This window comes from Seriola aureovittata, chromosome 9 (genome assembly GCF_021018895.1).
Source record: "Seriola aureovittata isolate HTS-2021-v1 ecotype China chromosome 9, ASM2101889v1, whole genome shotgun sequence".
NCBI classification, from domain to species: domain Eukaryota; kingdom Metazoa; phylum Chordata; class Actinopteri; order Carangiformes; family Carangidae; genus Seriola; species Seriola aureovittata.
The window spans coordinates 25,243,308-25,265,184 of NC_079372.1; the positions used below are offsets into that span (position 1 = coordinate 25,243,308).

Genomic DNA, 21,877 nt, shown 5'->3' on the forward strand with positions numbered 1-21,877 from the left:
GCAAGCACATTTAAATGTAATTTTTTGGACCAGATTGTGGTTGTCTGAAGGAAAGTACAGAGAAAATGACTGAACAGTTTAGTTTGTTTGTTTTGTCTTTGAAAAACTGCAAACAGATTTGGTTGGAGAAATAAAAGTGGAAAAATACAGTTTCCCTCCATGGGATGACATTAATTTTCATTCATAAACACGATAACTGATTAAATGGTTGGTGTATGCTGGTTTATCAGAGGGTGTATTTAATAAGTATTTGGCCTTGTTTTTCTGTGATCCACAGAGGAATTAAACAAAGAAGCGTTTTCACAGCTGCACCCAAAACCCAAAACATTCCTGTTTCTCATATCAGCTCTACTGTCAGTGAATCCACAATTAAAACAAAAGTAGACTCGGGCAAAGGCTGCGACAAAGACAGTTTGCTAAGTTGTGATTCACCCCCCCCTCCCCTGTCAGTAATTGTTGATGTTCACTTATACTTTCCGGGCAGCATGTTGGCTTGCAGTGCAGATGGTGCTAAGTGTGACCACTCAGATTTCAAGAGGATTTTCCCATCATTCTCCTAATGTCACGTATTTCATGTCTCACATTGTGACAAGAGGATCAGAGAAGCCAAAACATGTCAGAGCACCAGCAGGAGCATAGCCGTGTGTGATTAACTGAAGAAGCAACAACAGATACAATCTACCCCGGACACAGAAAAGTCTTTAATAAGCCTGTGGACAACCTGAGTTTTTAACCAGGCCTACATTTGGTACGCTGTTGTTCCACATGCTGTTTCAGTTCGTTCTTTGACTGACTGTTGTCATTCACATCTGCTTTAGCAACCCTTGTTATCAAGTACGGTCAATCAAAGTAAAGTCTGCAGCATGTCCTTTGTCACTGTGTGCTGCTTTTAGTAAAACACCAATGAATACCACTTGTTAATGTGTGAAGAATGAGTGTTAGACTGGACTGATGGTCTGAGAGGTGTGAGTTTGTAGTTTGTGTCCCGCAGCAGACGGCCAGCTCCTGTGTTGCTATGTTGGTATGTGTACCTGTGTCAGTGCGGGTTATAGCTGCTTTCACTGAGGTGTTTGCTGACAATATGCTCCGATAACATCAAGTGTTGCTAGTGTCAAAACAAGTCTGCAAAACAAATCTTCTAATGGGATGAAATTGCTGACCCTTTACCGGTATAAAACTCAATACTCACGTTGATACTGAGAGGTGAAGGCCAGTTTATCATGCTGTCAGTCTGTACAAATACAGAAAACACTGATGTGCCTTTTCCTCCAGGTTCAACGAGAAAAACATTAGAAATTAGGAGTTCCCACCTACGCTGTCAGAATCTGTCCACGCACTTCACTGAATATCCTTCAAATAAATAGCAGGTGTACACTGTAATTCTGCATTTAGACTGTATATTTAAAGAAGCGAATGGTCCGTTTGTTGTTAGCATTTTAAAAGGAGATATTTACACTGCACTGATCGGGTCGTAGTACTAAAGACGACACCCTCCTCCTGTTCCACAGATGATTGATGGCTCAGTATAGTTCGCTTTCCCCAAAATTTCCTCCATAATCAGAGGCAGCATTCTCTACAAATGCTACTTTTAAGTTCAGTGAAGATCAAGCAGTTTAAAAACAAAATAACTGATTATCACCCTATTTCAAAGACGGCAACAACAAGACTTAATGCGTTTGAAAATCTCCTGCTAGAAACCATAGGTGTGCAAATGGACATCATCTTCTTGACCCGCTGCATCCCTCCTGGGACGTCACCGAGTCCCCTCCAGCTGTCCCCAGGTGTGGCCCCTCCTTGTGGCATCTGCGTCCGCGTCTCAGCAGCATGTGTTTTGTTGTCGGCCTCCTTATTTATTTATTTATTTTATTTTTTTCTGTTTCAGAAAAAAGAAATGCTGCTTTTCAAGATTAGACCCAGAATACCTTTTCAGTACCACTGATGAGTTCAGCACCAATGAGAAAAGCCTAAACCTGATTTTCACATTACATATATGTTTTGGTTTTCTTACGGCTCAGGAAAGCCTCTTTCTCCCTCCATCTTTTTTTCTGGGTCCTGTCACCTGAATGTCTGAGGTAAAATCGGTAAAGTGAAACGAAGCTCATAGTTTTCATCTGAATTCATCTGTTCAGGCTGTTTCATGAAGAAAAGGGCAGATTTTCCTTCTGGTTTGCTCACTGGTTTAGACCAGGCTGGTCTCTGAGGGGGGGGGGGGGGGGGGAAGCAGAGGGAGATGTTCTTGTGGGACAACGGGCTTCTCATTATCACGTCTCTCCTCCTCCTCCTCTTTCTCCTCGTTCTTCTACCTTCCCCCTCCAAAACACACATCCTACCTCCCTCCAGCATCCCGTCTCTTCCATTCTGACTGTCTTCCCCACAGACCCACCACCTTCCCCTCCTGCCCCCCCCCCCCCCACCACTGAAACCTTCCTTATTTCCCACAATGCCCCTTTCTCTGCGCTGCTGCCAACATTGCTGGGTAATTAGCTCGGTGCTCCTCAGATGTGTGTGTGCTGTGTCCTTATATCTGCAGCTGTTTTAATCAACACCATCATCATCATCATCATCCTTACTGCAATCATCATTGTCACATTTATTATTATCATAATAATAATAATCATCATCATTCGTAACATACTCATCATAACTATTATATTTGATGTAAAAGGCTCCATCATGTTTCCAGAAACGGCTCTAAATTATCACCAAATCATTTTTTCAACTTTTATGTTTCTCTTTTGATCCCATCCTTGCGTCAGATTAACAAGTGAAGCCTAAGATTTGGGTTTGGACAGTTGCTCAGACAAAACAAGACATCTGAAGATATCAACTTAGGGTCTGGGAAATTGGGATGTACATGAATTAAACACAATTTAGCAAGAATATAATCTTGTTTTCTTAAGTTGCAGTGCGTTGAGCTCTCTGGGCCACCATAGAATTCAGCTGTGCTTACTCACTTTCACTGGGTTAAGGTGATTATTAATGCTCCTGACATGGTAATATTGTTACCTGTTCAGACCTGGTATTAACAAGCTCTTAGTCCAGGTGTGAACGTACCCAAGACACATTGAGGACGTATTTGTGATCTGATCACTCAGACCACATTTGGAGGCGGTCTGGGGCCACACTGAAGGACCACCGACTCTACTGAAGTCCTCTGACACAGTCTGATTAGTTCTGCCACAGTTTCATAATGAACCAAAAATATTTTTACACTTCTCACTGTGTTTCCCATACATTGATTTATTTGTGGCGGCCTGCCACAATAACAACATTGACCGCTACATATTGATTTTCTATTTACTATTTTCTTTTACTATTTCAAACGCCCAAAACCGTATTTCACTGAAGAGCTGTGCACGGTGAATTGTCTTGCTCAGTACAACCCCCCCCCCCCCCCCCCCCCAAAAAAAAAAAAAAAAACACATTGACAACGCACCGTCTGTCATACTCGGATCGAAAACAACAACGCATACGTGTTTATTTGCATAGAGTGAAAAAGTGAGATCTGATCACAAGTGGTCCCTAGAGACGCATGTGGAGATGTATTCTAATACCAGGTCTAAACTTATGTACTGTCCACTTGTGGTTGATTTACCTGAGACGCATGTTAATGACTGGTCTGCTAGTCTGACCAGGTGTGAACAGGTTCATGTACAGGGGCATAGTCAATGTCAAGGACAGGATATGTTCCCTGGCCTGGTTTTCAGTGGGGCGGTCCGTCCTTAAAATCTGAATCAACCTATTGTTCCAACCTGTGGAGTGAAGTGAGGAGGAGGAGAGGGAAAGGAAGGAATCTGTGGGCAGAGAAGGAGATAAAGGCCAAGAAGAGATGGAGGATGTGTAGCATACAGTAAGAACTGTGTGGATATTGATATCAAATTGTCTGCAGAAGGAGATGGAGAAGGAGGTGATCAATGGAGAGATACAGTAAGACAGAAGGGAAGGATGCTGACGCAGTGAGAGAGATAGAAGCAGGTCACGGTGATCAAGATGGATGGAGGGAGTGAAGAGCGGAGAGGTGGAAGGGGTTGGGGGGGTGGGGGTGGGGGAATGTGTGTTGGCCTGTGTCATGGCCCATTTAGCTGCTGCCTCTGAAGACTGTTGATCTCAAAACTTCAGACAGTTTGTAGAAGCAGCCTGTAGTAATTTCTAGAACGTTCAAAACTAACAATCCCACATTCACATTCGTGCAGCGATTGGCCGGCTGTATGGAGGTGAGAGAGTAATGTAAAGGCTTGATCACATATTTTCACCCTACACAACTATTTCTGTCATTTTTCATTTGTACAACCGTGTGCAATATTATGACTGCCTTTTAGGAAAGTGCAATTATTCCCATATTTAAACAATATCCTGTCTCCACACCCAGCTTTTCCCTCTGGCTTCCAGCATTCCCATTATGAGCAACTATAAAGATTTCTGACCAGGTCAGACAACACTTCTAATGGACTAGTTTGGTTTGAGGATAACCTAACTCTCACTGGGCCTTCTGCATCGCTTTTCGTTTTTTTATACCAGTACCTGTCCGTTTTGTGTTCTGAAGGGGCCGCTTTGCTTTAAGTGCTGGTCAGATTGGGAAACAGCATTGTCAAAGCAGTCATCAAAGCCCTTCCACCACACACTTTGAGCTTTGTGTGACAATTGTAACTTTTCAAAAGTGACAGTCCTATAAGCATGCCCACTCCCCATATGTTTGGCTCTTGTTTGCTTATTGAGTTTACTTTCTAATGTTCTTAACCTGGCCATGCCTTTGTAGCCTGAAAAAAGAAAAAATCGTAGAATAAGGCCAGATTCTTCATTTTGCTTTACCTGTACACTGCTATTTTTGTGTATATTTCTTAGTGTCCTAACTGAAAACTGTTTCATTTAATTAATACAGTGTTGTTTTGTCATCAGCTTTATTTTTAATTTGATCAGCTTCACACCTGCTGTCTGTTTCCACTGTGCAATGATGGTGTAGATTACACCGTCTAGACAATAGAAAGAAGAGGAAATGAGAGTGTGATGACCAGCAGGTTCAAGGTTTGAGCAGAAGAGTATACATTTAAAAAAAGTTAGTGAATCTGACTTCATTGTTCTTGGTGGGTGATTCTGGTCCTTGTTTGCACTGTTGCGCGTTTTTATTGATGAACGAGTGAATGAATGAAAGCTTTAGCCTATTTACTTTGAAGGATGACATTTACTATCTGTATTTACAGGAAAAACTAGTCATTTGTTCAGAAGCTAAAACCAGCATATGTTGTTCTGTGGTCATCCTTAGAATAGCTGTTCACAGTCCAGTTGCAAAAGTGTAATGTTATAATGTCATGAAGCCTTTCAGGTGGGAGGATGGTGGGTGTGCATGTAAAGCGCCTGACTTTGAGACCAGTGAAAGTGCTTTGTGTCTCTTCTCCCAACAATCTTTCTCCAACCATAACTACATAGTTTTAGTTGTTTAAAGCTAAACAAAGCAAAATCATAGAGGTGTCTGATCTCAAAACGCTTCAGTGTGTAACAGTTGCTTTGTAACAGTTGTATGAAAAGGTTTTGGAAGGCACTCACTAAGCTCTTATTGTTTTTGAAGTGTAAGGAGTTGTTGTTATTTTACTGAGAATGATTGCAGTCAGGTTTTCTGTTATGTTTTTGTCATGTCACTGTAAATCCGCATGCAGTTCTACACGGTTGGCACTGAACCACATTGAGGTGGATGTTGTGCAGCAATGTGTAGAGTTATTCCGACACTGATACTAGTGTCAGAAATGCCTCTGATACTTCCTAAAATATTGGATCGGTATAGTTTCACACGCAGATAAAATGGCAGTGTTTCAAGAAATAAGTTCTTCTTCACTGCTCTAAAACTGTAGCTTACACAGGAAGTTGTGCTGCACAGCCACTGACAGCTACTGTTTTAGAGCAGTGAAGACAGTCGAATGAGATAGTAAGAGAAAGATTCATGTATTTGTTGATGTTTTACAAAAGGTTTAGCCTGAGCCATGCCATACAACAATGACAGCAATCATATCACATCCATACTGGGTTAGTAGTATACAGCTGTTAAATGCCTTTTTAACATAATGGTATCAGATCAGTACTTGTTATTGGCCGATACACAAGTTCAGCTATCAGGAAGGGAAAAATTGCAGTCAGGCGATCTCTAGTAATCTGCCAACAGAATATATTTCTGTGTTCGAGTAAAGTCAAACTGGGCTTGGACTTTTTTTGTGTTATTGCCTAAAATTTCCTGATGTGACACATTTATTAAATATTAATATATAAGTTTTTTCTACTGTATGGCTTTATGGTACCTCGGGGCTGTAGTGCTGTGTGTTTCTGGGCTCATTTTGTGTGTCTGTGTTGGTTAGCATTTGTGTGTCCTACTTCCTCAATGTTTATGTCATAGTGTGTGTATGTGTGTGTGTGTTAGATAGTGACTGGGTGCATATTTGCTGTGCTTGTGTGTTTCTACATTAACTGTGTGTCTGCACATATCTGCATATGCTGTATGTGTGTCAGGGGGTATGTGTATCAGTCTTGTGGCAGGTTGGCTGCTGCTACTTGCTTGTGGCTCAGCACACACTTCATCTGAGCTGTGCGTGCGTGTGTGTCCCGGTCTACTGGATGAAGAGTGGTTGGAGGACAAGGAGGAGGATGAAGAGCAGGGTGGCTGGTGGTGCACAGGGGATGTTGAAGGGGCAGTTAGCTTTCACTGAATGGACCCCATGTGTATCCTAGCAACAGTCTGGTGTGGAAATGCGATGGGAGAGAGCCCACAAAAAACAGAGGAAATGAGAGAAAGAGAGAGAGAGAGTGGCTGCTGATAATGTGTGGATGGAGGCGGTGGAGGTGCAGCAGGTCAGAGGAGAAAGATGGAGGCTCAGATAGAAAGGTGAAGCCAGTGTTGTGGAAATAGGATCGATTTGTCTGAAAAAACAGACCAAGGGTTTCACCAGCTTCCTCTGCCAATAAAATTTTACAAAAGCCTTTGATGTACCACTGAACAAAATACTATTTGCTCGGTTCCAACAAAATAAATATGGAAAAATTTTTTTATAACACATTAGAACAGTATTATATTATATAGTAGTTAATTAATTACTTCAGTTTGGTAGCCAACTTAGAAAGTGACTAGTTGCCATGCAGTTACTTTTTGTTGAAAGTCACCTGTGTGAATATTTTACTTTCCTCTGAATAAAAATTCAAATATAGATGACAAATATACTACAATCATTGACATCAAACATCAAAATGGTTTATTTTTAATTAGCAATATATGTTATATGTATGAGATGTCCAGTGATTAATCTGTTGCTTACTCAGTCGCAAGCCTATTTGTTGCTACTGAAGATGTGAATCTTTAAAGAAAACATTACTCTAACAGCAAAAAAGTGCCTTTTTGAGGACTATTTTCAGTAGGGGATTAATCCACGTTTTCATTTAATGAGCATTTATGGCAGCAGGATGGTGGATGTTGGAGTGTACCTGTTCACGTTAATGAAGGAGCATGTGCATTCGTCTGTATCGCCGATACATGAGGCTTTGGAGGCTTGTTATTAGGATCAGTTCATTGTTGATTTAGATTTATAGAATATAAACAGCTTTCATGAAATGTTACTAGTCACCACAGAGAAATCTGAGTATTTATGTTTTCCCATCAATGTTTATAGATCAACCGTGAAAACAGCGGGCTTGACATGAGGACAATGGAGAATAGAACAGGGGAAATACCTAGTTGTGTCTTCAGACTGTGGGACGAGACCTGGAAATGGGTCACGGGTCCTGCTGAGCAGAGAAAGCAATATGCCTAATGAGCCCGACCCCCAGAGAGAGAAGTCACATGTCTCAGTGGGCCTGTGGTTGGGAAAAAAGAGCCTAAAAATAGTTGAGTTTTCAGTGTTTTTACTGGACGATTCGTCGTCATGGCTGCTGCACAGGACGAACATGTGTGTGCACGGGCTGCAGCCACAGGAGATGCACATGCACGCTTGTGTGTTTACTATGTTTGTTTGTGTGTTCACTCAAGTGTGTCCTGCAGACTGGCAGCTCTGCCCTCGCACCTCTCTCTTTCTCCTCTCTGACTTTGACCCTTCTACTCGGCCAGGAGGAAGCGGGGGGTTGCTGTTTGTGACTCTGTGTGTGTGTGTGTGTGTGTGTGTGTGTGTGTGTGTGTGTGTGTGTGTCTGTCCGTCCGATGCATGCTGTGTTGTCCTGTCTGCTGTGGCTTAAGGTGTCCCCTTAACACACACGCACACACTCCCACCCCCGCCCCATGGCCCACATAGATATGTGTGTGTGAGTGCTGTCACATAAGCTACAGTCCCGGGCCAGTGATGTGCCCTACAACCGCAAGGAAGAGAGGTGGGGGAGGTCCAGTGTGTCTGTGTGTGTGTGTGTGTGTGTGTGTGTGTGCGTGTGTCATATTAGTTTGTATCTGTGTGCATGTGTGTAATTGAATCGATGTATATTTGTGCACACTTTTTTCTTGCATGTGGAGGTTTTATTGCTTGATATTTGTTTGTGAGTGTGTGTTTGTGTGTGTGCTGGTTTTACGTCACATTCGGTCTTAGTATCAGGGACAACGAGGATGGGAGCAGACAGTGGAGGACAAACATGTCCTCTCTTCCCTGCTCTAGCCTCAGTTCTTCATGTGTTTCAGTGTGTGTGTGTGTGTGTGTGTGTGTGTGTGTCCTGGAGCTGTGTTGTGCAGTGGCCTGGCCCTCCTGTGATGTGCCAGGGAGAGGGAAAGGGCACTGCTGGCCTGGCACGCTGTAAACACACATAAGTAGAAAACAAAACAACAGTATAACATTTGAAGTCTTGTGTCACAGTGGTAACAGTAATGCATACTCAGGGTTAACTTCCATACAAAAGATCATCTGATGCATCTTATTATAGATTCATGAGTAGAAAGAGATTTTTAACCTATTGCAGACTTTTGAGTCTGGAAATGCTGCTGCTGTTTCATTCATGCAAACCAAATAGAAACAAATAAAACGTACTGTTTTATATGTAGGAAACCATTCACCTAACAGTCTTATTTTTTTTGCCAACCTTGTTAAAGACAGTGGTGAGCATTACCATGGCAACAAGCTAAACACTGCTGGACGGTCCTTGACATTACCTGCAACATTGCAAATACATGAGAGTGACAGTTATTCTCAAAACACTTTTCTCTGCTGAAAATATCTGCAGAAGCATTCAGGGTCGTGGTTCAGTTTAACTCTCTTCCTGTACAGCACATGAACCTGCAGACACTGACAAATGCTTTTAAACTCTTTCGTCTTGCATTCCTCATTTAATGTAAAAAGTAGCATATTTTTGCCCCCCTTTCTCTTACAGTTTCACTTTGATTTAGTCATTAAATTATCTCAGAACAGTGTATGTGACTGTCCAGCTGCCAGTTATTACTGTGAGCAACAAGCTTTTACAAGCAGCAGTGAACCCCTCTTTATGCCCTGGGTATCCGAATGTCCCCTTTGTTATTGTAGGAGGTTGTTGGGGCTGTACGCAGCCTGAGAGGAAGACTGAAGCCAGTTCTCAGGGCTGACAAAATACATATGATTTAATTTGTGGTTCATTCACAGTTATTAATCACCTACAAACAGGGTAGAATTGAACATCAGGCGGTAAGGCAGTAAAATACATTTTTCTCTTAATTAAGATGGAAATGCATTAAGTATCAGGTCTCTATCAAAGAAACTATGGGATTTTTAAGTAAGGTTAGTGCATTAATAATGTAGCAATTTACATAGCATTTCTAATTTTGTTTTTGTTCAACCACATACAGTACTGGGCACTAACTATAATCTTCCCAGAAAAGTAAGAGGTGCTTCACCTGCATCACACATTTAACCATCATCTTCATCAACCTTCCCATGTTCCCTCCTCTCCTCTTACTTCCATCCTTCCTTTCTCCTCCTACCATTAGCAGCAGCAGCCAGTAGCCGTCCTACTGTCTTCCTTTCTTTTTCTCTTTCACACCCCCCTCCTCCTCCTCCTCCTCCTCTCCTCCTCCTCTCCTCCTCTCCTCAGCCTGGCAGTTGTAATGGCATTGGGGATGGGTGGAGGGGGTGCACATTAGAAACATCCCCTCTGTGATAAGCTGCAGCTGGTTACCATAGCAACGCTTATTACCTGCACCCTGAGACAGGGGGTGGAGAGAGCGAAAGACAGAGAAGTAATGGGTCAAAAGATTGTGTCCTGATTGTGTGTACGTATGATGCGCAAGAGTGTGTGTGTGTGTGTGTGTGTGTGTGTGTGTGTGTGTGTGTGTGTGTGTGTGTGTGTGTGTGTGTGTGTGTGTTTGTGTGTGTACGTACAACGAAAAGGCTTTCGCTCATTGACTCTTCATTAGATGCTTTATATCTGGTAAAGGCCGTGCTGGGAACTCTGCTTTAGAGTAATGAGGGGACACACACACACACAGACAGTATATACACTGCCCTCAGCCTGTCTCCTACATAGCCCCAACCTCCCATGAATGCCCACTCCCTCTCTCACACACACACACACACATACACACACACACACACACACGTCATGGTGGTGTCCCTCACACAGACGGGTAGAGAGGCATCCTTTTCCTGTCAGCTGGATATTTATCACTGTTCACACTCATTAGAGATGTTACAGGTTGTATTATATGATGTGAAAATGAAATATTTTCAGGCAGACGTGGACTTTTAGGCTCTCAACGTCCCCACGTGCAGCTTAAATCACGATTGAAGTCGCATGCTAGCATCCGATTCATGTCCTATATGTGTTTATCCATGTATATAAGAACAGAGCTTTTCCTATGTAGATAATGAAGCTCCACTAATCACTGTTTTTACATTAACAATGGATTGAATGACTGCATGAAAGTGTTTTCTTATACTAGTAAGAAGTCATTTTGGACAATAAAGTTTATTGTTATACTGTACATGATCCTGCTTTCATTACATATTTTTTTCACAAGTCTATATTTATATATATTGGCCAATATATCGATATCAGAATTTTTTTTACTCCCTAATATCAGTATCGGCATCGGCCCCAAAAATCCAATATCAGTCGTACTGATAGAAAGAAAATGAATTGGTAACAATTTTCATAACAAATTATTATTAAGTCAACTTTGCTAGACAGCTGGATTTCTTGCAAGTGAGAATCCATATTCAGGCTCGGAGCTTGTGGCCAAACCACAGTGGTTCGGACCAATCAGAGTCCTGCGAGGGAGGAGCTATGGGGAGCTGTGGAGAAGCATCTGTTTTGGTGTTCATCAGTTCCTTCTATGCACAAATTTTCCTCACAAAGACAGAATCATCGACATGCTAACTAGCTTTCAAAGCCGCTCAGACTGCGGCTTGTTGTTGTGTTGTGTTTCCTCTGCTAACGCATCATATGATAGACAGATGGATCCAATCAACTGCCAAGTTTTTTTAAACAACGAAGCCTCCCAGATGCTTCGTGTAACAAACCTTCTGGTGTGTCAGGTTACTTTTAAGTCATTTACAAGCGAAATGCAGAATCTAATTCAGCAATTTGCAGCTTTTCTTTGTCTTTTAAAAAATAAAATTAAATATGTCTTTGGGTTTTGGACTGCTCCTTAAACAAAACCAACTATCTGATCTTTATCTAATTCATCCAAACAAATGCATGTGTACTGTGTGTAAACAATTCACAGTGAGATCAACCTTTGATCATATTGAGATTCTTAGGCCTATCCTATGAGTTTTGTTTACAATTTTGCCCTCATGTGGACAAAATATCACACAAACTACAACCTCCAAAATGACCACATAGACTACTGTGCCATGAATAGTTTTAATTTATCAGTTAAAACCAAAATCTAATCAATATTTGCTGTGACAGCTGCAGTTCTCCTTGGTACACCTGCACACAGTTCTCCAGGTACTTTGCAGGTAGGTTTGTGGTTGTTGTCATTGCTGCAGAGGGAATCTGGGACTTATCTGATGCCTTCATAATGTAATTTTGTAATAGATAAGAATCTAAAGATCTAAAGTGCCTAAAACTTTTGCGCAGAACTTCAGCTGACTCAACAGCTGCTTTCTTTAGGTGCCGTAGGTTCTTCTCCCCTGTCTGTAAGAAACTGGACACAATAAAAATGTTGTTTTCAAGCAGAGAAAGCAGAGAAGCTGTACATGACCGTCTTCCCCTCACTGCTTTTTCTTGTGAGTAACCATGAACTCTTGTGTGTGTGCACATGTGTGTGTTGTCTGGTCAACACATCACATTCTATTCACTAGCGACTCAATTATTGTTAGAAACCTGTTGAAGAAAATACACTGTCTGCGCGCACACACACACACACACACACACACACACACACAACACACACACACACACACACACACACACACACACCAAAATATACTCTCCATAACACACATACAAAGACCCCAACACACACACCTGCCCTGTGAGGTCAGCTCTCCTTGGTTACCATGGCAGTAGCAGGCTTCACTGTATGCTACTAGTCTGCAGCGGGGGAGGAGCTTTGTGTGTGTGTGTGTGTGTGTGTGTGTGTGTATATGTTGTTATCCACTGACACATGTTGAGCAGGTAGCAATGCCCACCACCTTATTTCCCGCTGTTCCATCCCTCCATTGGCCTTCCTCCTCTTTCCCCTCCTCCTCTCTTTCAGTGGCATTTCTCTTTTTCTTTTGCTCTCATTCTCTTTCTTTGTCTAAAGAAAAACACACATACAAACTTTCCCACCCTCTCCAGTCCCTTCTTTGCTTTCCAGAGGTACACCTCACACTCCTACAGCCTTGTGGGGACAGGGGAGGTTCCCAAGACATACTGGTGTTCCCAGAAGTGTGTGTGTGTGTGTGTGTGTTTGAGTGAGATAGAGAGCGAGAGAGCGAGAGAGTGAGCTGTCCTCTGGGAAGCTTGATTAACTTACAGTAGGTGTAGAAGTCTTTGTCTAATTCAGGGCTGCTCAGCCATTTATGTATAATTATACATCATGAATTTACTCCACACCATTAAACAGCAGAGGAAATTGGCATGTTGCAAAACTGAAACATTTCATTACGCTTTAAATACCTACAGCTAAAGACAGGAAAGGTGTTCACGACATGAATTTCACTGCATCCATGTTCTAGTTTTACAAGTTGTCATCATGACAAGAATTAGAGAAGACTGTCCTCATAGATCCTCTGAGGAGCAGGTTTGATCGCCATCGTTGTTTCTTTTACCCATGACCATTCCTCAACCTTAACTGCATGTTTTATTAGTGTAACCATGACAACTAAAGTCCGCTAACCTTAAGGAAGTATCCAAACCATGATCGTTTCCTAACCAAGTCGTTTTTGTGCCTAACCTTAACCAAATGGTGACCCTTACATAAGTTTAACAGTGTCTGTTGTAACCATGACGATGAAGGTTTGGTACATCTGCCTCCATATGTGCCATTTCAGCAGATGCTCCTATGGGTCGTATCAGAGGTCAGGGTTGGAGGATTTGTTGCAGAATTGATCTAGCTGTAAATGTGATGCAGTTGTATTATTATTGACTCTGGAGGTTTCAGGGCACTTTGACAACTTCTGTTTAGGTTTCTGAGATGTAGATGAGTCTCCTCCCAGTGCTGCTGTTAACTCAAAATAACTTTCACAATCCCTCATCAAACATCAGTGTGAGAACACTCGTCTTCCTTGGTGTCAATGTTTTTCTTCTGAGAAGAGTCGGTATGCGATAGCTGCATACAGGAGAGATAAGAGTGAATATTCAAATTCCCACTGAAGCCAGAAATGGTCCATCTTCAATCTGTGAGAAAGACTCAAGATCCCAAAATGCAGCACAATAATCTAATCATCAAGACTAATGATCAGGGTATGTGATCTGGAGCAGATCTCTATCTGTAATCATGTGGTTTTAATGGGATCTGCATCCATTAACCTCCTCATCTCAAATGTAGAAGACACCAAAATTAAGACACCAAGATAAATGTATTTTGTATTAAGGTCACTAGCGACTATTTGAATTCAGTTAACTGTAAACTGATTTTTGCAGACGACTCATAACTTAAACAGAAACCTTTTTGATAGTGGTCAGAGAGTAAAGACAGGAGTCAGTGATGAAAAACAAAAGAACTCATTTTCATTTTTGACTCATGGCAGTAAGAAGCTTCTGCAACGCAGTTTTCACTTTGCTCACGATGGTCTGACTGATGCACAGTGAAGGGATGACACTTGATGCGAGGAGACACTGTTGTTGTTTCTACACCGGTTTTCTGTCACTTCAGATGAATTTTGTATTTTTTAGCTTAAGTCTAGACTTAAGAAAACATCTGTTTTACCAAGCTTTTTATTAATGTAGTTGCTTTGCTTGTGTTCTGTATGTAAAGTCCACAGGTTATGTGAAAGGCGCTTAAAATTGAATTTATTATTGTCATCATTATTATTATTATTAAAGATGTTGGCTTGAGTCATCAGACATAATTACAAATAGGCTTTACAATGGCAGCTCTCTCCTTCTCTCAGACATCAACAACCCTTTCTGCACCTGATTAGACAGAGGGAGGCCTGCAGCTAATGATTATTTTCACTATTGAGGAGTCTGTCGATTGACAGTGAAAGGCACCCATAACAAGAACAGAAGGTGGTACCATCACATATCTTGTTTTTGTGAGACCAAGGGAAAAGCAGCAAAACTTGATATTTCAAAAACCGGAACCAGCAAATCTGAAATCATACCTCTGATCATCAGTCTTCACACACATGACAGCTGTTGTCAGTGGTCAAATTCAAACTATCACCAACATCAGTCTCTGTATAACAGACAGATGTTAAATATACAGAACCTTTTATTCATTTTGTATCTATAACACAGTTTAAACAGGTGTTCACGAGTGTCTAGATGAAACACCATCATTAACACTTTTTGCTGGTGTCTTACACATGTGAATGTGAATGTTTCCGGGCTCAGTGAATACCTGTACATCTCGGGTAGGCTGTTTTACATTTAGGTGTCTTGTTCCTGTCCTGTGGATGATTCATTAAAGACCATAAAGATCATTATAAAAATAATCATTATTGTCACTGAGACTGAACAGTTGGTCCCTGGTTCGATTGTCCCCTTTTCTCCTGTCTGTCTTGTGATGTGAACGTTTGATAAAAGGTTAAAATGCCCCCCAAAAAAAAGAAAAGATGCTCAGACATTCAAAGTTTCTCTCTGCTCCGTCTCCAGTGTGTGGACAGTATGTCCGGGGTCGACTCGTCCCTGAAGCGCGTGGCAGTGGTGGAGGATTTCTTCGACATCATCTACGCCATGCATGTGGAGATCAGCACGGATCCAGGCAAAGCACCAAAACACGCCGGCCAGAAGAAAACCTACAAAGCTGTAAGGATGCTGTCTTCCCTTTTATTTATGTGTCATGGTTACAGCAGCAGGAAAGTCACTCTCATTCTCTTCTCTCAATTTCAATCTAAGTATGTGAACCTTTTTTTTATTCTTCTTATGTTAATGTGTCCAGCTTGAGCATCTTTTGACTCCCACTTTGTTCTTTCTCTTCCTTTCACTTTCCACTATGTTTCTCATTGTCTCCTCTGTCTCATGCTACCCACCAACCTCTGTCCCACAGAGTGGATTCTCTCTTTCATAACTTGTGTTGTCTGTTGCTCAACGCTCACTGCCCTCCTCTCCCTTTCTTTCTCTTCCTCTTCATTCGGGCTTCATTCCTCTTTCAGTGTCTCTGGCAGAAAAAAAGAAACGGTGTCTCTTTATTCTAACAGCCGTCGTCACACTAGTTTCAGTTTCACATCAGAAGCTAGACTCTGGGTGGGTTGCAGACTCTGCTGGGTTGCAGGTAGTTTTACTTTACATTTTGTTTAGTAGATGTAACTTTTTTTTCAACGATTGAAGGGATTAGTTAGTGAATTAAATTTAATCAGCTGATCAACAGAAAAAAGAATTGGATATTATTTTTATAATCATGGAATAATTTTTCAAGTGAAAACACGAAACATTCCCGAATTTCAGCTCCTGACTTGTGAAAATTTTCTTTGCAATTACAATTTTTACATACAACTAAAACACCTTGGTTGATTAATTGAGAAAATAACTGGTAGATTAATAATGATTTGCAACCCTACTTAATTTTTTCCCCCTTATATCCAATTTTTGAGTAAGAACCCAGCAGCTGAGAATGTCTGTCTTCGAATAGTAATATCAGAGGGAGAAAGTGAATAGATTCAGAAAATTAACTTTTGTATAGGTCACAGAGTGTGTGAAAGTGAGCCACCTTCATTATCATCATCATCATCATCATCATCATCATCTTCATCATCATCATCACTGTTATTCAGGAATTCCTTTTCCATTTCACCTTTATTTCTTTTCTTCTGTCTCATCTCACTCTCCTTGTTGGGGCAACATTAATTCCTCATCCACCTCCGCTGACCTCATGATAAACATCATTCTAACATAATTCAGTTTCAAAGAAACTGTTAAACCTTCTGAGACCTGCGATTAATTTTTTGAGGAAAATGCAGAAATAGATTTTTTATTTTCAGATTTTGTAGTTCAGTGAAGGTTGTGCAGCTCTGCTCTGCTGTCTCTGTCTCAGCTGCTGACACTGCCCTCTTCTGGTTAAACAGTGCAAGTGCAGGTTCCACACATTCATCTCTAAGTACACAAGACGAAGCTGTGACAATTACTGGCAAACGGCTGTGATATCTTTAATCTTTAACTTTTCTTTTTCTAGGTTTTTTCCTCATTCTTCTTCATCTTTTTACCAATCTGTGTATGTTTTTATCTTCTTTGTTGTAGTTGTTTTATCTTCTTTTAAAAATCCTTAATTCTTTATCACCTATGTGGTCTGTCACACTGTCCTGTGTCCTTCTGTATTTACTGTACATACAGTATAGTTACAGCCGGCAGCTAGGTTACCATGCCACATAGCTTCAGGTCTTCAGGACACCAAAGGCTGTGAGTGACATTTGCCTTTGCTTTACCCCCTCCTTCCTACACACTCACTCTCTCTTTCACACACACACACACACACACACACACACACACACAGGCTGCACAGCCACCCCCATCCACCCACGCTGGCTATCTTCCACCCTTCCTCCTCTTTTCTTTTGTGTCTTTGTGCCTCTCTTCCTGAATAAATGTTTTATTTATGCACACACGCACATTCAAACACACACCCACGGATTTATAGACTTTATATCCTCAGCATCACCGAGAGCAGTTTTTCTTTGAGACACTTTGAAAAAGGTAATAACGGCCCTGTCTTGCCATTCCGGGCCAATTTTGTTATATGGTGAAATGTAGACAACATGACTTGAAAGATAAAGAGCACAAACAGAGCAGACAGTGTTTTAGTGGTTTAATAATCAATTGTCAACACTTGATTTTAGAGTCAGCGCCTCAGACTGAAGTTGTTTTTGTTTATTGTGCTGTGACAGATAAAATTACACTGCAGATAAAACACACAACCCTTACACACTTCCCTCTCTCCCACTCACTCACTCTCACTTTTACTGTGCCCACTCTCACGCATACAATGCTCACAATATAGAGTTGTTTAAATTAAATTCTGTTCCCATTGAGTGTAATTTTAATTACCAGTGTTAACAAGCTGTTTGATGCACATGTGCTTTCATCACCTTAAATTGGAGTTTTGACTGTGAATTGCTTTCACAAAACTCTAAATCAAACGGTTTCCTTATTACGTCCACATTTCTATGATTATGTTCGTGGAAACCAGAAAAGTGATAATAAATGACGACGTGTGCCCAGATACGTCCATACAACTCAGAGGGCCTAGAATGAAATACAAAAAAGTTAGATTATTGATTATTATCTCTCTCTCTCTCTCTTTCTCTCTCTCTGTGTCTCTCTCTCTCTCTCTCTCTCTCTCTCTCTCTCTCTCTCTCTCTCTCTCTCTCTCTCTCTCTCTCTCTCTCTCTCTCTGCCTGTCCCTCGGTGTCTCTCTCTCTCAGATAGCAGAGACGTACGCCTTCCTGCCCAGAGAGGCGGTGACTCATTTCCTGATGAGCTGTGGAGAGTGTCAGAAGAGGATGCACATCAGCACCACAGGACAGGACTACAAAGGTACAAACACAACGCTACAGCAAATGTCCGAGTCAATGAGTCCTCTCATCTCAGTTTGAGCCTCAGCAATGTTTTTTTTATATTTTTTTTATGCTGCACAAGTGGGGAACATCGAAGTTTCAGTGGGAACATTCAACTAAGGATCCTGCTGCAGTTTCCTCTTTCTGGCACAAACATGTGGCAACAGCTGTGTCCAAAATCACTTCCAATCACTATACAGTGAAACTGCATCAACTCCACCATCTAATCTGTGTGTCTCAGTGAATTCTGAGTGTTAAATTTGATTTATTTCAGTCTTAAATATTTTCTCTTGCCTCCTCTTTTTTCCGGTTTTGTCTGTTCATCTTTCCAAAACTGATCAACAAAAACAAAAAAACAAGCAGAAAAAGTTTACATTGTGTAGCAAAAACCAGCAAAATTTTTTACATTTTCTCTTGGAAAAAATATGGAAACCATTCCTCAATTGCACGCAGATTTTCTTTTGATGGATGAATCGTAACAGCTTTATAGGTAATTAATGATTTTAATTGGCTAATCCATCCATTCATTCTGTTGCTTATCCATTTTGCATTAATTCAATTAATTGTATTATTAGGAATTATTGTCATTTACTGGGAAGTTCTAAAAATGTGATAGGATACAATATAATTATAGTCCACACTGGTTTCTCATTACACTGTCATCCTGGGGCTGGTGTGATGGTGAAACAGGGATTAAATAACGTGCTGTTAGAAAGCATGGATTTAACTTGGTGAGCTGAAAAATCCTGTATATGATCAACTACAGAGTGAGTGAAACGAAGGATGACTCCACCTCTGCAGCCTGCTCCTCATCTCTGCTGGCTATAGAGCCTGCAGATTATTTATTCATTTATTTTTTAATTATTGAAACTAGACACAACAGGTCAGATGAGACAGACTGTAGCACAGTGGGAGCTTTACAAGGCTGTAACAATGGGACAAAACACGCAGCAAGTACATGCACACAAACATACAGAAGCAAGAGCAAGACAATAAATCCATAAATACATTAAAAAGGGAAAACGGGAAAAGGGGTTGGGATGTGACCATGGTTCTGTAGTTGTTGTGTTGACGAGGGATCTGTTTGTTAGAGAAGGAGCAGGGCTGTCTGTTGTTGTGTGGATGTATATGCACGTGGGAAGAAACAGTAGTGATATGTGGCTAAATACATATCTATATATATATATATATATATATATATATATACAAGTATGAATTATATGAATTATATAGAACATTTCTCCATCAGAGGCCTGTGACAGGAGAGTTCTTTAAGAGCAGATAAAACCTCTATGGGAATGTGAAAGTGTCTCAGCTCACTGACAGATTATTGGAGGGTTTCATTTGAGGAAAACAAGCGTTTTTAAAAATGATAACTGTGATTTTGTTTATTTTAGTCCATCACCGCAGACCTGGTCTATAACTGTGTATAACAGCTTGTTTTGTTGTTATGGTTCAGGCTCAGTTTAGCTTTTAATTCTGTCTGATGCCACACTGTTTCACTAATGAGTCAAATCAAGCTCCATTAACGTAAGAAAACACAGTGAGAGCATACATCATCAGAAGAGAGAAGATTAATGATAAGTTTTAACAGCAGAAAAACACCAGAGTTGACAGGAAGTGTATCGTGTGTGTGTGCAGGCAAAGAAGAATCTTATTCCTGTCTCTCTCCTGTTTTTCTTTCTCAGCATCTCTGTTAAAGCGCAAAGGTTCAAAGGACTCCTCGCTGTCCCTCACGCTTCCTCTGCTCTCAGCTCCTTCTCTTTGTCATTACTCTTTCTTACTCACCATCGTTCTGCACCACGTCTTTCAATTAGAGTCCCTCTTCTCTTCTTTCATCCTTCCTCTTGCTTCCCCCCCCCCCCCAGTGCTGACAGACTACAGTATTTACAGTATTTCTCCAGTATCTTTTGTTTGTGGTTTCTTTTTTTGGACCCATGGTCAGTCTTACTCACAGAGAAATACACATTATTGTCAACCAGCTGTGATTTTAAAGATTTGATTTTAAAGCTGAAATAAGCAGGAGATAAAAGGTGTATCATGAAACCCGCCCTCCTTGCCCTTGGTTGGTCGTATTCCTCCCACCACACCTGTCAGTCATCTTGATGAGCAGCCTGTGGCTGAGCAAACCAGCGTCGGTGAAGCTTCCACTGGATCTGAACAAGGAGACAATTCAAATTAAAACTAATGGTCACAAGCTTTAGATGTTTTTTTTTCTCACCACTATGTGGCTTTGCAAGCCACAGGAGAAGGAACTCACTCAAAAGCTGGAGAATTTGCTTTTTTGTTAGTGTGTAAATAGTGGCAGAGCTGCCTGTGAGCTGTAACTTTAAAACCGGCGGGAAAGACAAGTCTATGTTTATGATCCCAAAACCTCAAAAGGTTTTAGTTGTGTTCTTGCGCATCACCTGAACAGCGTTGTCTTTTCCTTACTGGCTGTGGAGAGGTCACTTCCTAATGTGTCTCCACCAAAATCTCCACCAAAATCCATATAATCCTTATTCTGTATAAAAAGCCACAACAGGTCTGATCCATCCAAGTGGTTGTCTTCCAAGTGACAGTCATTTTGGTACAAAATCCCCCCTTTGTGTCACAATCCCTCTACCACAGCTCAACAAGGAAACACAAAGGGAAGATACACACTTGATTTGTGTGACCCTGAGTGCTGAAGCCTTAAATCACAGTAGCTTCAGCTGAACCTCTGAATGCGTTTGATGAGTGTGGGGTTTTGGAAGGGTTTTTCTTGAGAGCTTTTGCAGAGAAGAGGAACAAAACTGTTTCAGCGTACATCTGTATCTGAGTGTTGTTTTAAGACAACACTTCCAAGCTTCCAGACACTCACCTCGTTACACTCCGCGGTCTCCAGTCAACTGATTTCCTCCGGTTTCTTCAAAAGCAAGTTCTCTTATGTGTACAAATGTGTAATGTCATGAAAATGTACAGAGGTAAATGTAAATGTACAGGTTTCAGTGGGACTGATCCTCCAGCTGCCACATGAAACACAAGATGTTTCCATTCTTCCCCAGTCTCCTCCTCTGCCAGCCCTGCCACCCCCTTATATATTTTCTATAACTACAGGCCCCCTGAAGGCCCCACTCCCTATCTTTTCCCCCTCTTCCACACTCCCATCCCTCTCATCCCTCCCCGATTCCTCCTCCTGCTGCCCCCCCCACTCACCCATCTCTCTGTGTTCTCCTCTCCCTTTTCCTTCCCTCCAGGCATCCCACCCACGTGTCCCCATATCCCGCTTCCAGCTCTTCTCCCTCTTATTTTCCCTCCCAACCTCCCCCTTCCTCACTGCTCCAGGCCTCCTGTCCCGTCCCTGTATCCCTCACCTTCCCCTCCTCCATCCTCCCTTCCCCTCCTCTATCGACTCCTCTACCCATCTCTATACCCTACGTCCATTCCTGCCCCCCCCCCCACGTTAATTCTCCTTGTCGCTCATTAAACAGGGGAGTCATTGGAGTGTCCTGTCTCTCTCCTCAATTAGCCTAATTAATGGCTTTTAACAAAGAAAATGGCTCAGGAAACAAGCTCATTTTCCACAGAGTCGGGGCAGAGAGGGAGAAGGGATCAGTGCTGCTGGGGGGCTGGGGGAGAAATCTGAGATACACTGTAAAAGAGAGAGATGTTGAAGAAGAAAAAATTTGAAATGAGAGTATACACAGAAGAGGACAAAGGAAAGAATTTCACATCAAGCTGACTTTACAAATAATGTAGAAGCTGCAGATTTTTCAGGAGTCTCGTGGAAGAACTTTTCAATTCTTTGTCTCGTCGTTGGTGAATTTTAGCACCATGAACCTGTTTGTACAAAC

At 41.5% G+C, this 21,877-nt stretch overlaps 1 protein-coding gene across 1 annotated transcript in view; it reads left to right on the top strand.

The window, feature by feature from the left end:
- The window catches only part of LOC130174602 (nucleolar protein 4-like), a 154,832-nt gene that overhangs the window by 17,825 nt on the left and 115,130 nt on the right, over positions 1-21,877 (top strand). The window contains exons 2-3 of the mRNA XM_056384578.1: positions 15,169-15,321; positions 17,931-18,042. Coding sequence (XP_056240553.1) covers positions 15,169-15,321; positions 17,931-18,042 — 265 coding nt within the window. The remainder of the gene's footprint in view (positions 1-15,168; positions 15,322-17,930; positions 18,043-21,877) is intronic.